Source organism: Morus notabilis, unplaced genomic scaffold (genome assembly GCF_000414095.1).
Source record: "Morus notabilis unplaced genomic scaffold, ASM41409v2 Scaffold264, whole genome shotgun sequence".
Classification (NCBI taxonomy): Eukaryota; Viridiplantae; Streptophyta; class Magnoliopsida; order Rosales; family Moraceae; genus Morus; species Morus notabilis.
In genome coordinates this window covers 520786-538561 of record NW_010368055.1, presented here as the reverse complement: position 1 = coordinate 538561, position 17776 = coordinate 520786, and the positions used below count along the sequence as shown (strand labels likewise).

General features: G+C 34.2%; 4 protein-coding genes across 4 annotated transcripts in view; 3 read left to right on the top strand and 1 right to left on the bottom strand.

Annotated features, from left to right (window-relative positions):
* Positions 1–113: 113 nt before the first annotated feature.
* On the top strand, positions 114–3667 carry LOC21403370 (zinc finger protein CONSTANS-LIKE 13). The gene is made up of 5 exons (XM_010114443.2): positions 114–802; positions 1412–1630; positions 2638–2921; positions 3071–3168; positions 3385–3667. The coding sequence occupies exons 1-4, from the start codon at positions 299–301 to the stop codon at positions 3159–3161; spliced, it is 1098 nt and encodes a 365-aa protein (XP_010112745.1). The 5' UTR covers positions 114–298; the 3' UTR covers positions 3162–3168; positions 3385–3667.
* Positions 3668–4128: 461 nt separating this feature from the next.
* Positions 4129–5625, bottom strand: LOC21403369. The gene has a single exon (XM_010114442.2). It carries the CDS (start codon positions 5508–5510, stop codon positions 4146–4148), a length of 1365 nt encoding a protein of 454 aa, XP_010112744.2. The 5' UTR covers positions 5511–5625; the 3' UTR covers positions 4129–4145.
* An 847-nt stretch (positions 5626–6472) lies between these two features.
* LOC21403368 (aspartic proteinase nepenthesin-2) lies at positions 6473–7072 on the top strand. The gene has a single exon (XM_024176275.1). The coding sequence runs from the start codon at positions 6473–6475 to the stop codon at positions 7070–7072; it is 600 nt and encodes a 199-aa protein (XP_024032043.1).
* A 9219-nt stretch (positions 7073–16291) lies between these two features.
* Positions 16292–17776, top strand: part of LOC21403367 (bidirectional sugar transporter SWEET14) — a 6120-nt gene continuing 4635 nt past the window's right edge. The window contains exons 1-4 of the mRNA XM_010114440.2: positions 16292–16576; positions 16707–16743; positions 16842–17058; positions 17199–17360. Coding sequence (XP_010112742.2) covers positions 16528–16576; positions 16707–16743; positions 16842–17058; positions 17199–17360 — 465 coding nt within the window. The 5' untranslated portion in view covers positions 16292–16527. The remainder of the gene's footprint in view (positions 16577–16706; positions 16744–16841; positions 17059–17198; positions 17361–17776) is intronic.

Sequence of the window (17776 nt, the reverse complement as noted above, 5' to 3'; positions counted from 1 at the left end):
TAAATTGCTCCAACCGGTAGGACCCCGGCTGCACAAAGTCTCAGAAAAGAAAAGGAAAAAAGACAAAAAAATCGCTGTCTTATCAGTTATCACAAGAGCCCAAAAAATACTTCTTGCTCAGCAAGAAACGCGACTCGTGTTTTGTCCTTGATAGATACTCTCTTTTTCACTTCATCATTATCATGCACACATGAACTAAACCAACTCGACTCACTGAGTTGAAGCTGTTTTTTTTTATGTCGTCCACTTTCGGCGACAAATCTCTCGTCTTCTTGAGAAAACGATACCAAACAACGCCATGACGACGAGCTCTCAACGGCGTCTCTGCGACTACTGCGACGACACGACGGCGGTGCTGTACTGCCGGGCGGACTCGGCGAAGCTCTGCTTCTCGTGTGACCGGGAAGTCCATGGCACGAACCAGCTGTTCGCGAAGCACGCGCGGTCGCAGCTCTGCGACGCGTGCGACGACGCGCCGGCATCCATTTTCTGCACCGCGGAGAGCTCCGTTCTCTGCCAGAACTGCGACTGGGAGAGGCACAACGACACCGTTTCGGTGGTCCACCACAGGAGGCCTCTTGAGGGTTTCAATGGCTGCCCTTCGGTGACGGAGCTTTTGGCGATTCTGGGGTTTGAGGATGTCGATAAGAAGGGTCTGTTTTGGGCAGAGGAAAATGGGTTTTTTGATCGGTCTTCGGATTTGTTGATGTGGGATGTTCCTTCGGTTGTTGGGCTTGATGATTTGATTGTTTCGGATTCGTCTCGGAGCTTCCAGGCTATGGGGATTCCTCCTCTGCCTAAGGTTTTATATAATTCTCTTTTCTGTTGCAGTTTTATATCAATTTGGTTGCTCAAAAACAGAGGAAATACTTTTTTTTTCTTTTTTTCTTTTTGCTATGATTAATTGTTTATGATTGCTTTTGCTCTCGAAAGTTGCTTCTTTTTCTTTTCTTTTATTTCCCTTTTAAGTGTCCATTTCGTGAATTATTAGTTTAAAGTTTCTTTTTTTTTTTTCTAAGAAAAAGGAGTTCGAAAAACTAAATAAATAAATAAAATTTTATTTTCCCAGTTTTTAATTAGTGTCAAGTTTATTTCAGTTTTCACTTATACGTTTTCGTCGAGATTTGTTATATTAGTTTATTGTTTATGTTTGCGTTGGACATGTTTGTCCAGCACTTTATGAGAACTTTTAATACTTAATTATTTTTTGTCCCTTTTCTGGAAATAGTTTGGATAAGGTAACCACACTACTAATTATTACCCATAAAGTAAAAAGTTTTCTAGATGCTCCAATTATTGTACAGTTCTTTTTGTTTGGGAATCAAGAAGTCACTGTGATAATTAGTTGTTGAAGTTGCCTGCCCATGTTGCAAATTTTTTGACTTGGCTCTGGGTATTGTTGTTGAATCAGAATCGAAATGCTGTTTGTGGGCAACACAAGGAGGAAATACTGAGTCAGCTCCGAGAACTGGCGAAGAAAGAACCCGACTCGTCGAATTATGAAAACGTGGATTTGGAGTCCCTTTTGGGGTTTGAAGCCATTGTGCCTGATCCAGTGCAGCCAGGAAAAATGTGCGTAGGTTCTCATTGTGAAGCTGAGGAAGAGCCAAATACATTTTCAGCATTTGAGGTGAAACTGTTTCTAAAATGCAAAGTTATTACTTACGCTAGCTAGTTTTTCATCTCTCGTTTTGTCAATTAAAAGTGCTGGAAATAAGGCAGTGTTGAAATTTAAGGGTGGTTGATATAGGCAAAAAGGAATTACCACATTTCATTTGAATGAACATGTTGTGAAGCAGTCGAGTTTTGCACTTGTATGTGCCAGTTTGCTTGTATTCTAATAGCATTGGATATATATATATATATATATATATACTATTGTGTGTGTATTAAAAGAGAGTGTTTGAGTTATTTGTAAATCCGATTTTCAATTCCTTTTAAGTGAGATCAAGGAAAAGCTAGTAAAGTGTAAGGAGCTGAACATCTACTACACTGAAGTCAGTAATTAGCAGCATTTTTGGTGTGATCTGTGGATTTTCAGCACCTTTTTTCTCTTACGATATGTGGTTTTTTATTCACTTGCCAAAATAAAAGGAAAATATCACTTGGAGGAATTTTCAATTTTGTGTCATTGAGTTCTAGCTTTCTTGACAAAAATTTAATTGAATAACTTTTTGTTACGTTCTCGAGTTATGGATCGGGTCATTGGACGATTCACGGGAAAATCCACTGCGGTTGATGGAGCCCTTCCTTTGTTGCGATGCTTGCCACGAGAAGAAGCTATGGTGAATAATATTTGGAACTCGTCGAAGGGAGCTCCTAACCTTAGACTCATTGGAAAGAGAGAGTCTTAAACCTCTATAATTAGAACAAAATTCTTCTCTGTTTTTCTACTCCAAATTCGTCCCCCTTAAATAGAGGTTACATAGGAAATTACTCTTATAGAAAATAGGAAATTACTCCTATAGAAAATAGGAAACTAGAATTCTTGCTAAAAATAGACTCTCCTAATTAAGATACTAGTAAACATAAGATTATTCTTTGGCTTCTTTCACATTCTTAGCGCTTGACTTGTGTACCACGTCTCCCATATGCCTTCCCCACAAAGGCATCCGTAACATTTTTCTTTTCATGCAGGCTCGCACATGTCAGTGGTGCATCAATTGTAGTAGTGAGAATGTACATCAAGATGTTGTTCCTCAAACGTCATCAACGAGCCGTCTTCAAGAAAGTTGTAGGGATTCTGAGAAGCATTCAGATATGATGGGTGACAGTGTGAGTCATGCTAATGATGCTCATAATCAACATCCTGTTGATTCCAACGCCTTGCCAGACTTCCCAAAAACATTTCCATGCGAATTAACCAGCCAGGAAAGGGAGACCGCGATTTCACGGTACAAGGAGAAGAGAAAAACAAGGAGGTATTATCTCCAATCCTTTAAACCAGCGTCAGTTCTATGGTTTAGAGCTCAACAATTGCCCAAAAAATCTTTTTATTGCTTTGAAACTTTTGAGAGTTTTGTTGATTACAAGAAACCTAATGTCACACATTCAACTCCGATAACAACAGGTATGAAAAGCGCATCAGATATGAATCGCGGAAGGTCCGAGCAGAAAGCAGGACGAGGATTAAAGGACGTTTCGCTAAGATAGGTCATTGAAATTCTGGTATGTAAATTGCAGTTATATTTATTCATCAAGTGTTCTTCGTTGAAGTGATTTTAACTGAGTTTTGCATGATATAACCCCCTTAACTTTTGCAGATGAAAGGTTAGAGAAATTTTTTTCTAGCATATTAATCCTGCAGCTTAAAAGTATATAGATTGTTTACAAGTTCTTTTATTCTACAGTGAAATGTAAAAACTAACACACACAATCTAACAGGTACAATCGACAGATATGACAAAGATATCAAGTATGAAGATACGTACGCGTTACATGTACGACAGGGATTTGGAGTATCTTTTAGACATCTGATATCTAGTTAGTTACGACGTGAAACATTTTGTATTGTATATATAGTTGGTTAAAGTGTTCTGTTACAAATATGTTTTTTTCCGTTCATTGTTGTTAGTTGTAATTGTAATAGCTTTTGAAGTAGATTTGAGTGTGTCAGCAAAATGTGAGCTAGAGAAATCATTGGAGATAGAAAATTTAGATTAGACACTCTGGGTTTCACCACGTAACATTCTATTAAAACTAATTGTGTGGTTTGGAAACACCATCTTGAAAAGTTCTAATACTAACAATATTTTTACGAATAAAAATAAAAGGTTTTAACATCTACATCACCACAACAACGTCGTATTTGCATGGATTTGACTTGCACTCAACAAATCTAAGAGTTTAAGGCCCGTTTGGGATAATTAGGGTTCTTGATTATGACTTTTGAAATTTAAATTTTTTTATGAGAGAAAAATAATGTAACAGAACTAAAATCATGTGTTTGCACTCTAGCAGAACTCATATAGGCATATACCAAACATACATTAAGTGGTTACAGGCATTATCTAGTGGTAATTCCACACCTTACTATATAATGTGACAAGTTCGAATTACCCAAGTTCAAAAATGAAAAATCTTAATGTTCATGAATAATAAATCAATCATACAAAATAGCTCTTCAACTTACAATACAACCTTCATCAAACACAGATCCCATGTATAAAAAACTTTTTCCCATTGTAAATAAGCATTCTACCCTCAGCCCCCCCAACACACCATAAATGGCCTTGCAAGTCCAAGACCCCTTTACTCCCTGCTGTTTCCCACACAAACTTGAAAAGCCCAAGAGCCCTATCCAAATGTCTAACCCCACTCCGGACCATCTTTTCCTCATCTGAAGTCACAATCCTTCCCATGCACAAGCAAAAACTGTTCTCATCCCCATTGTTATAAAGCCCGCCACATAAATCAACTTCAATGTCTCTAACATGTCCATAAAGATAATACAACAAAAGTGTGAACAAACACTGGGATGAGTAACCCAAATTCCTGGTAAGTTTCTTCTGCACTAAGCTTTCTTGGTGCCGAGCTTCCTTGTATCCAATGCTTTTATCAATCAAGACATCCTTAATTTGAGACAGCCCTTCTTTCATCAACTCGAGCTTTACCGCATGATGAACCAACCTGTTTTCGGTTTTTATACATTCAATGAGATCATTGAACATCTCAAAAACATCCTCCCACTTCTGTGGAGCCGACGATTGAGCAGCCGCTCTTGCAGGCGCAAGCCGCATCCATGAAGTGGAATCAAGGTCGGTACATGGTATGGCCGTGTCTTGCAAAAACTTTAGACAATTGAATACAATCTGTTGAGCCATAAGGCTCCATTTGCTTGGGAACTGATAGTTCAAAAAGTCCAACTCAGGTTTTAATCCGTTAAGTAACTTCTCAAGCGCCCCCGTCCATATGCGGTGTTGCGTAACTTGCTGGCAAATCGTTAAACGGATGACCTTCCTTTGTTGGGCAGTGATGTTTAGGAAGTTGCTCACTTGCGTAAGTGAAGAAACAATCACGGGTTCTCTTTCACTAGGTTTACCGAAACACAAAAACGGCTTACAACCTTCACCCTCGGACAAAGCAACCATGTTAGTCTTTAGTGTTTGCTGAGCCAAACGAGACCCAACAAAGACTCTAGCAAGTGACTTAAAAGTATGCATTTTTTGTTCGACACGGTCATCGAAAATGACCGAACCTTCATGTACATCGACAAGCCTTCCATCGACGGAGTCCACGTTCTTTAACAGACGGACCAGTTTCGTCATCTTAAGAAACGCCTTCTCGTACCATTCCGCGGATAAAGGCTCTTCATGGGATTCCTTTGAAGAGTGATATAACATAGAATTCAGGTGCAGAGCTCCATTACGGTTATGAATGTTGAGATATTTGAGACCGGGTATGAATTTCTGTGAAAGTTGGGGCATTTCTTGGTTGCGGCAATTAATCAAACAGGTGGCGAGCGGACCGCCGGGAATATAAAACGAAGGCAGACGAGAAGAGTATAGCATCCGGACGCAGTTGGAATGTTGCTAAGAAAGTTAGCCGAGTACGATAATATTTCGTTTTCTTCGTTAGCAATTTTGAAGAACAAAAGCTCGCAATCCTTGGAAGTGGAACTGGAGGATAACTAGACAAAACTTGTTTCGATTATTCGAATGTTACGACGTTTATTTAAGCAAGTGAAACGATTAACGATTCATGTACCTCCCAAAAACGACGACATATTATATTTAAACGACATGTTGCTCACACGTATCTGGCGCGGTGGAATTGAGGAAAAACAGAAGGTTAACATCTACGCGTTATATAAAAACACTCGTTGTTCTTGCAACTTGCCACCAAAAAAAAAGATTAAAAGAAAATGAAAATCAGTTACTTATAGAATATGTTTTGTTATTACTGATATAAATAAAAATTAAAAGAAAATTATTGAACTTACCAGAGTTAAGAGTTTTATCTTGATTAATACATTTTTTACTAATATAGTTATTTAACTAAATTAACCTTCTATCTTATATTTCAAATAATAAAAAATAAAATAAAAATTCGTCGAACTAAGAATCCAACATGAAACTTGAGCCTAAATTTCCCCATACCGAAACTTCAACTCTACATCAAGGGCTAATTTTGAGATTCCCAAATTGGATACAGAAATAAAAGGCTCAACAGTAAATGCTCATATATGAAAACAGCAAGGAAAACAAAACAAAGCATCCCCAAATCTACATGGATTTTATGGATTTTGCTATATTACTAAATAAATCAACTAAGTAGTGTCAAGATATTAAGTGAATGGAAGAAAATTTGTCTTAATTTTTTGACCTTTTTCCTACCATATGCTTCTTGTTATGCCTATATATAGGTAACAAATCAATACTTCCATTCACTTTTTGACCTTTTTCCTACCATATGCTTCTTGTTATGCCTATATATAGGTGAATGGAAGAAAATAGCCTCAGCAAAATTAGCCATGAAACCAGCCAAGACAATACTGCCTCTCCTCTTCTTGTTTCTGATCAGCTTCTCAATCTTGCTTCCTTGTGGAAAAGCTACAACATCTAACAATAATGGCTTTAGCATCAAACTCATCCCCAGAGACTCTCCTGAATCCCCTTTCTTCCCAGGCAAAAGCCTCACTCACAAAGACAGAATGAAAAGGCTAGTCAACCATTCCAATGTTCGCCTTCAACACTACGTAACTCACCCTTCCACCGTCCGCCTGCCGATGATGAGTCTAAAGGGCATACTTTTTATGGCCAAAGTAGGCATTGGAACACTCCCAAGTACCCCCACAAGCCCACCACAGAAGTCACTCTTCCTCCTCATTGACACAGGCAGTGACCTAATTTGGACTCAATGCGAAACTCGTCTTCCAAACCCTCCTTTTCCCAATAGCCATTCTAGTTTAAATCATCCGTTACCTTGTGACAGACACCCTCTTTGCTTCAAAGGCCAATGCAACCGCAAAGCCTGCTCTTATGCAAGAAAATACGCGGATGATTCCTCGTCGAAAGGAATTCTTGCCACAGAGACTTTCACTTTCGGTTCGCATAGGACTAATGTTTCCTGAGACCATCAAAGGTTTGGTCTTTGGCTGCGGAAATGATAATAAGAATTTCCATTTTTCAACCTCTAGAGACAACCCTATTGCCGGTATCCTAGCCATGGGATGGGGAAAACATTCTTTTGCGAAGCAAATAAAGTCTCAAATCCTTAATCGCTTCTCTTATTGCCTTGTCCCGGGGTTCGAATCCGATCATGTCTCTACTAACATGTTTCTCAGATTTGGTTCAGACATAACTATTAGAAAAAAGTTATACGTAACCCCACTTATTACCAACACAAGAAATCCGGTAGGCCTTACTACTTGGACTTGAGAGGCATTACTATTGCAAATACTGTGAAAATTCCTCATGCCGGCGAGTGTGCCATGGACTCCGGTGCTGCAATATCTCACATAAGAAGAGAGACTTATGTTGTGCTGAGCAGGGAATTGGAGAAGATCTTCTTCTCCAGCAATCTGACCAAGATTCAAGGGGAAATTGGGTTGGACCTATGCTATAAAGCTCCAAGTAATCTAAGGATCGACCAATATCCGCGGATAAAGCTCAACTTTCGCAATGCTGACCTCGATATCAGCATTCATGGTACCTATATTTTTGAAGAAACAGAGTCGGGGCAAAGATTATTTTGCTTGGCAATGATGCCAACTGATATGGGGCAAGGTAAGCTGAGCATCATAGGGGCATTCCAGCAGGTTGATCACCGTTTCATATTCGATACTCGTGCCTACAACTTGTATTTTGCTCCTAAGGATTGTGCCGCTTCCGGCGCATGATCAAGTGTTCCTTAGTCCAAAGTTTGTTAGGCATAGTTCTTATCATGATGCTTCTTTTAGTACAATTTGTCTCTCTTTTGACGGTCAGGCACGTGAGATTAAAGTGAGGGTAAATGAGAAAAGCTTTAACAGCGAAAACAGGACAATTTGTGTGTGTTTGGAACCGTTTTTAAAAACAATTTTCACGTATTTTGATAAGTAAAAAATAAAAATGAAAACGAAACGACGTTTATTTAGCAAATATTTTAAAAACGAAAATGAAAACGAAACAGTGAGAATGCTTTTTATAAAAGAATTAGAAAACAGTTGAAAGTTATTTTCACTTTTCTATTTTTATTTTTTAATACTTATCAACAATATTATAATACATTAATTAATAAACATGATTTTATTTTTTTATTATACTTAAAATAATCTCTTAAAAAACTAATTAAAAATGTAATTTCAGAATCAATTTTAAAATAATTCTCAAAATAATCTTATTTTTATTTTTTATTAAAAAAATATTTTAAAACTAATTCTAAATGCGCCGTATATTTTTTCAAGTGAAAGACAGATTAACTAGTACAAATATGGCAAGTCACTAAAGAAAGTAAGAAAATCAACCTTTCAATCTGTTTCCAGCTTCCTTCATATCTTCAAAATACTCCAGAAATTATAGTTGACTTTAGATGCTACCATAGCTTCCCATGTCACGGATCTGTCTTTCTTTTCCGTTTCTTTTCTTCAAGATTTTGAACCTTCCTAATTTCCACCATTATCACACATGAAAATACTAACATTAAACTCATACGTGATTTGCATGTATAGACTAATAATAAATCCACATCTAATTTTACTTTAACTTGTAGAGATCAAATCCCGGCCCTGAATTTATATATATATATATATATGGATATATGTATGTATGTATGTATGTGTGTATGTACGTATGTATAGACATTAAACTCTATATGAATGTATGCACGGGCTTGAGGATTGTTTGTCCAGGCCTTCTTCAGTTTGGGTAGCTTCCGAATTTGGGCTTTTGCTAATGGGCCTGTTCTGGAAGTTAAGGCCCAGAACTTGTATTTCTTGGGTGAGAGTAGTGGGTACAGAACTACAGGTATTTTTGCTCGGCCATGTTGAGGAGTAAGAGATGTGGACTGCAATAGGGGCATTTCAGCAAATTAAAAAAGGGGTTGTTTACGATACTCTGGCCATGAGGTTGAGTTTTGGTGCTGAGATTTGTCACACCCCATTCATTTCGCAAATTAGAGTTTTTAATTCGAGTTAAAATGTGATATTTTTTAAAAATTTTTTACTGTAGCAGAAAAAGTTAGATGTGACATTTTCTAAGAGTTTTCTACTGTAAAAACCTAGAACTGAAAATTCAAATTGGTGAAATGAATGAGATATAAATGCATGAGGTGATGAAATCTTGGTGTCACTGATGTTTTGGGTGCAATAATAAGGCAATGGATGTTCTTAATGCTAATATTTTTAAAAGCAGTTTTTAATGCTAATTAACTACATGAAATTGTAGTCGCAGTCATAATTTAGCTGTAATATTACTCCCGACTTCATCTTAAAAAATTAGAATCAATATTACCAGACTTAGTACCATTGACGAAGCCAGGAGACATTTTTCCAGTGGGAGCACGAGTAAAACTAAAGCTTAAACTAAAATAATAGGACAGTTTATATTATTTTAATTAGTTGTGTGTTTTTTTAATGTATATGAATCAAGCTTTTAATTGAATTTAATTCACCTTTTAAAGTCTACAGTCTAAAAAATTGTGAACTTATACATTAATTTTATTGATTATTTACCTATTTAGCAATTTAAGTTTGAAATATGATACACTTAAAAGTTAAAATTTAGGGCATGTTTGAAATGTTTTGAAAATTTTATAAAAATATCATAATCAGAAAAATTCAGGCGGGGGCGAATTAAGAGGAAAAAATGTAAAAATTAATGTAATTGAGGCAAAATTAAAGGGGGTCACCTTAGACCAGTAGGGGCAGTTGTCCCCACTCAGCCATTGCTTAGTGCAACTACTAAAGTGTATATTTCGTTAACTCCATTTTAAGGCGTAGAGTTCAAAGTTTTTTAAAAAAAAAAAAAAAACTTGGATCAATATTTCTAGACTTAATAGAGAATCCCCTAAAAAAAAATAGACATTAAAGATTGTGTTCCCGTTGATGTCGTTTAGCAACACTCAAAAACCATAATATGCCTGACACACTGTCAAAATTTATAGACTTAAAACAGCTTCTCAAACAACGTATTGTGAATTGCAAATGATTTGAAAAGAGTTATAAATGACGGAAAATCATTACAGTAATGAGTTAAAAATAAAACTGTGACATCTAATTCAAAAGAAACCAAAACAACAAGAAACACGTTCGCAAAATGCATCTCAATTCTCAAGCAAGAGTAGTGGAATACGTGTCTATTTATACAGTTTTAAGTTTAGTCGAGTAGTAATTTCATGCTTGTCTTTAATGTTAGTTTTTTTGTTTTTTTTTTGTTTTTCGCACCCGAAACTTCATAGTTTATACTCATTCCCACTTTGCCTTTCAATATTTTAAAAGCTCTTATATAATCTCATTTAACCTCTTTAATTAGAATTCTCGTTGAAGATAAATGGAATAATCCCTTTTTAATGTTATGTTCCATTAAAAAGAAAGTATGATCTATTTACTGTACCCAATTCAATCGGCATATTTAGCTTTTTTTTAATGGTAATTGTAATAAAATAGGTTAAGTGAAACTTGTTTAAAGTTTGAAGTGGTAACTTTTGAAATAGGCAACAAAGTCAAAATGGGGTAAAGTTTCAACTAATGAAAGTAAGTTCGAATTCTCTACCTAAGATTGAGAGTCCATTTAGTTGGAGGATTCGTTCTCTAATTCGAATCATGATTCATAGTAACTTTTGATTCAAAAATAGTTCTAATCTCATGGTTCTAATCCATGAACCAAACGGGCTCTCAGATTCAATTAAAGAGCATTTTGGAGTGAAACTCATTGAAAGACGAGTTCTTCTTTGCTTCAATCAGACACGAACAAATAAATCATAAATCAGGTAATAGCGGTATGTTTAGCCACTAATAAATGTTTTATTTTTTTTTATTATATTTCAAATGAGACAAAACTTTTTCTTAATTTCTTCTCTCTTTTGTCCACCTTTTTCCATTAGTTTTCTCGTATGCCATAAAACTATTCCAACAATGACGGAGATAGAAAATATGTGTATAAATTAGACTTTACCCTTTTTAAACTAATAATTCTCTATATTTAATAAATAAAAATTATTACATATATATATGTTAGAATAATCTTAATTAAAAAATAATTCTTCTATCAATAAATTCTAGACACATAATTTTGACTTTATTATGCATTTCTTAAAGGAAGACACTTCTATTTTAGCCAACTAAATTGTTGACGTGGCTATTTTATAACTTTTTTTTTCTTACTCCTCGTTTTGCTAAACAAACACTCTAGGGCCCGTTCATTTCGCTGATTTGAGTTTAGAATTCGAGTTTTACTATAGTAAAAAGCTCTCACAAACAATCACATCTAACTTTTTTGCTACAGTAAAAAGCTCTCACATAAAATCACATCTCAACTCGAATCAGTGAACTAAATGGGCCCTAGTTAAGTCTTAACCATGCAGGAGCTTTTGGTTGCTGATTCATTTCATCATATTAGTTTAAAAAAACATCAATATATGAAAGAATTTTCGGATTTATCATATAATTAATTTTGGGAAGAGATTTGTTAGTATACAAGAGAACCTAAAACTTAAATAGAATTGGCTGATACTAAGTACGTATTTGCTAAGGAACCATTGTATCTGCTCTCTCTAATTAGTCACATATCCATTTCAAGAAGACGATAATTAACAAATAACAACTATTTCCCTCTCTATTTACTATCTAGTCACGTATACATTTCAAGAGGATGTATATAAATCCCCTCAACGGACCGGATTCTAGCTAGTACGAGGAGAAAGATTGAAGCCCATAACTAAATTCGTTGAAATAACAAATGCTGAATATCCCACTAATTAATTTGCCCCGTTATTGTGACCAAACTTAATTATAACGATGTAAAAGCATAATAGAAACAATTAGTGCTATTAATGTTTTTTTAATTATTTTATTATCGTTTTAAGGTTTGCCACATTTTAGACTCCAGTATTTTTTTAAGTCAAACAAAGATGGTAATCCAAAGAGTGTACGATTGTTATTACTAATATAAGATATATATATATATATATATATATATAAAATACCAATAGTATTTCAACAGCTGTATGGCTATTGCTCCGTTGCACTAAGAACAAAAAACCAAAAAGAAAATAAAAACTTTAGCGCTAGCTTTTTCTATCACTGGCTATTACGCAATTTGAGCATTCCTTTTTCCTTTTTTTTTTTTTTTTTCTTTTAGTTTGTTTCACATGAATTGACTAGATTGTGAACTAAAATTGAGAGAGGACAAAGTATGGAAATATTTATGTCTAAAAGCAAACTCTTTCTTTTCCTTTTTTTTTTTTTTTTTTTTTTTTTTTTTTATTTTTTTTTAAAAAAAAACCCTTTTTTTTTCTTTTTTTTTTTTTTTTTTTTTAGTTTCTTATATTATTGCTGGAATGTGTGTTGAAACAAACTAGGTATAAAAGAATGATGACAAGATTTTTCCGCAAGAAAGAGTGCCCATATATAACTGAATTGAAAAAGGAACCTAGGGCTAGTAAAATATTAATACAAATGTCTAATGGAAGGCTAGAAATCGCATTTATTAGAAAGAAAATATATAATGACAAAGATGAAACCATATAATACCTAATTAAAAATCTGTTTTTTCAATTTTAACAATTAAGCAAAGCCAGCAGCCTAACATAATGTTAAAGTCAATTGGTAAATCATGATGAAATTAAGCAAATATGTGTTTATAAATATAAACTTGTTGGAGTCACCCTTTTGGCACGTCAAAATTATACCTAAGTACTCCTTAATTCAGATAACCCTATATTGCAAGCGTGTGGTTGGGATTAAGCCTTATAAATTTGTGATTATCCAATATCCTAGCTATCTAATAATTGACATTTTTACCATTACGGAAAATAAATAAAATAGCTCTAAGGCTCAGATTCCTATATAAACCGTGTTTAATTTAATGCTTTACGTACTAATATTTGCAATTACTTCATAGACATTTTATCATCCTGTCTTATCTTATTAGTAACTAACTAAGATCCTTCCAATTGCGGAAAATAACTAAAAATATGTATATTTGAAAAATGAACAGTAATTTAATATCCATATGTTTGGCTACATATTGCCACAATATTCACACATGACGTGTAGGCGATACTACAGCACCCAAGATTTGCAATATGATTTTCTTCCCATGGGGCGGAAAACTAAATAAAAATTCATGTTCTTCACTAGAATCACTACTATTATTGCAATTAATACAAAAGTTATTGTATGCAAATGTATAGTTGCTTGTGGTAATGATATTTGAGTCTCATATTCAACGCATATAGACTTATACATAATTGGTTAAAAGTGAACACGACTAAAGATTCATAGCAATATTGTTCCGGGACAAATTGATCAAAACATGATGAAGAGAAATGTGTCATACTGATTGGAACACGTATCTGCTATGTAACCTATTATATATATATATATATATATATATATATGCGCTTAGAATTGACCAAAATGGGCTTAATTTGATTGATAAAGAAGAAAGGGGGCAATGAGGCACAAACAAACGCAGTGTAGGGAGTAAATTCGAAACCGTTTGAACGTAACGGCTAGTGGGCTATATGACATCTCACGTGCCAAATCCAACCCCTCACTTCCCTTTTTGCAAGAGCAAAACCAAGTTTTGGCCTCCACTTTTCATATTGCCTTTTATTGCATTGTCATTTGCTTCACGTCACCTAATGGCTCAATCCCTTTAAAGCCACAACGCATTTCAAGCCGCCTAAGCCTTAACAAGGGCAACATTTTATGTATGTTACTTTTATTAGATAAACTTACTTTTATTAGATATAGTTTTTACTTTAGGGATTTATTTATTTATATTTATTTTCGTGCAGGTTTTCTCCGTACAACTTTCGATTACTAATACTAGTTTCTTATCATTAAATATGGTTAAGACAACATTATATTATAAAAATATACAAAATAAACAGTTTCTAATACATATTTGACGGTTGAAAAGTAAAATACTATGGATAATTTATTTTGTCTAGTCCTTACAAGAAAACTCTCTATTTCAATATTAAGAAATCTCTAAATTTAATGGTTTAATATACTTGTAATGTATATTTATATGAAACACTTCTAATAGTGTTCCTTACTATTAAACATTCTTTAATTTCTAAGGCCTGAGTGGATGTAGGCATCTCATTAAACCACATTAAATCTTTTTGTTATTCTCTTGTTAATTTTTATTTTCTTCTCTTATTTATTTTAGTTTATTATATGTTGCTTACCACCTTCAAATCTTAATCCTTCAAATTTTAAACGTAGATAGATTTTACCACTTGTTCTATTAGAGCACCGTCCTTTTTCAGAAAGAAATTAAGACTCTGCTCTCCTTAATTAACAGCGTCCTAAAACGCTTTTAGCGCTAGCTTTTCCTACCAATTGGACGGGAGAGATACCCATTAGAAAGTATGATACAAGGGTATCTCTCTAGATTTCCCCCAAACCTTTAATGGGGTTCTATAGTTTTTAATGGACAAATATAGATGGATGTGTACAATTTTCTAGACAATTGCCCAGCTCTACATGCCAAAAACACTTGGGCATCATGATGGTGTGGTAGCACGAATATTACTGCGTATTACTATTGATATACAACTTACAAATAAAGTTAAATATTGTTGGTTAAATATAGAGATTATCACCAATGGGTTGGTGCGCTAGTGAAAATGTTTTTTCTTTTTCCTTTTCTCAGGATGCATTGTTCAAGGTTCAATACTTCGTAGTCCCGTTTTAAAATGAATATATTAGATCAATTTTTCAAGTAAATTGAGTCAAGTCATTTTTATACTACTTACACGCACCAGTGAACCCTTTTTCTCATATATACATATATATATATATATATATATACACGCGGGGTGTGGTTCTAATAGTTACTCCAATATTTATTCATCAATAAGTATTATTATTTAACTACAAGATATACTAACTGAATGTTGTCATAAATTGAATAGTTAACTAAAAAATTAATGACAATTAATGAAATCAAATTGTTATCACGTCATTTCATCAAATTTTTATATTTAGAGGTGACCATAAGATAAAAACATAACCATTGAAAATTTGTCCACACACACATGATATGGTCTTAATGATTATTTAAATATTTACTTATCAATGGATATTATTGTTTTAGCAATTAATTCGATAACCGTAATAAATGGATAGTTGACTAAAAAATATAATGGTAATTAGCGAGATTGAATTTTTGCCACGTCACACCATCAAATTTTCATATTTGATGGGTAACCATCATGAAAACATAACCATTGAAAACTAGTATGTATTTATATAAGGAAAACTGTAGTAAATAGCATATTTTTGAAATTAAATTAAGTAAATAACATATATTAAAATTATTTAAAGTAAATAGCAGTTTACGTGATAAATGACTTACATGGTAAAAAATATTAAAAAATATTTATTTTTTACGTCCAAAAAAATCTTTTTATCAGCCATAAAAAGAATATTTATGTACAAAAAAATTATTTTTATTAGTCGTAAATGAACCATTTACACTACGGTAAATGATTCATTTACCACATAAACTGCTATTTACTTCAAATAATTTTAAATCTATTATTTACTTCATTTAGTTTTATAAATATGTTATTTACTACATTCTCTAGTCATGATATATGCACCACCTGAGATATAAATTCATTATTTTTCAACACAATAATATAACTTTTTTTCGTATTTTCCTGTGACATCGTTTTTTTTACATTTGTTAACAATTAATTTGCTTAAATGTACTTAGTATGTTGTATTATATTTTTAGAATGTTATATTCATGCAAATTGAGTATTATACACATAAAAAAAAAAAAAAAAAAACGATGTTACACAGAAATATGAAAAAACGTACATCTATCGGACTAGTCTGGATACCGGACTTGAAACAATTAATATATATATGTGTGTATGATTCGAACAGTAAGCTGCGCAGCTAGGTAGCTTGCTGCTATAAGCCTGCAAGCCAATAATTTAATATTGTGCGTTCAATATGGTACTTGTCATCATGAAATACACAATCATCAGCTCCAAAAGCGCCCTCCACTATGGAACATTTTTCCCAGCTCATTTAGTTGATCTCGCCCGCAAAATGTAGTAAGATCCCAATCACACACCACACGCAGTTTGTTCAACAGCTCTAGGCCAAACCACGTCCGAAACCAACTCATCCTATGTCATCATCTATATATTTAATTCTCTCTCACTTTTCACCTCGTATTATTATAAATATAAATACCCACCTCTCTCCCAAATCTCTCATGTCTCACAAGCTCTTTCTCTGTTGGGGGATCAATATCTGATCAGCTCAAATATATTTCAAAATCCTGATCCCTCCAGAGAGAGCTTGACGCCAAGATCAACAAAATATATACTACTATTTTACATTTTATTAATAGTATGGCAGTCATGAATGCTTCCCGCTTGGCTTTTGTTTTTGGCATTCTTGGTACTATAGCACTTCCCAAAAAAAAAAAAAAAAAAAAATGATTGATAATGATCAGTATTGTCATTTCATTCATTCATTCATGAGCCTCCAATTCTGATGGGTGTTTTATTTTTTTTCCTCATGGTTTTAGGTAACATCGTGTCCTTCCTCGTCTATCTAGCCCCACTGTAATCTCTCTCTCTATCTCACTAAACGTATATACACAATATACATGTACATATTATTTTCTTTCAAGTTAAAATAGTTTCTGTTTTTTTGCTTTTAGGCCAACCTTTTACAGGATATTCAGGAAAAAATCTACGGAGGGATTCCAAGCCATACCTTATTCGGTAGCATTGTTTAGCGCCATGTTGACGCTTTACTATGGCATACTCAAGGGCCTACCTAATGGCGTCATGATCATCACCATCAATTCTATTGGTTGCGCCATAGAATCCATTTATCTCATTGTCTTCCTCATTTATGCACCGGGAAAAGTCAGGGTAATTATTAACTTAATTATATACTTTTTTTCTTCTTCTACGTTAACTAAACAAAAAAAGGTAAAAAGTATATTTATGTGTGCGCGTGTGAATGTTGATCATGATCTATATACAACTTATGTGTTAATATATTTTTGCAGATTTACACAATAAAGCTTCTGGTTCTCTTTAACATGGGGGCTTATGGATTGATCTTACTCTCCACATCTTTCGTCGGAAAAATTTCTCAGCGAGTTACCGTCGTCGGATGGATTTGCGCTGTGTTTTCTGTCTGTGTTTTCGCAGCTCCTCTGAGTATCATTGTAAGAATATGCTATATATACACTACAAGAAAAAGGGGTTTTTGCGACAACAAAAAGTCGTCGCAAAAACCCGAATGTCGTCGCAAATAAACTTTTTTGCGATGATAAGTCGTCACAAAGTTGTCAGCGCAAAAAATTAGTCGCAAAAACATTTTTTACGACGACATAATGCCATCGCAAATACATTTGCGACGACACTCTGTATTTGCGACGACAGGCGTCGCTAATACGTCGTTGCAAAATTCTCATCATATGATCATTTTTTGTGACGACATTTCAAATTGTCGTCGCAAATACTCTTATTTTTTAGCGACGACAAGTCTAAAAAAGTCGTCGCAAAAAACTGAAATTATTTTTTTTTTAATTTTTAAAAAATGCCGCCGCGCACGCGCCCGTGCCCCCTCCCCCGCGCGCCC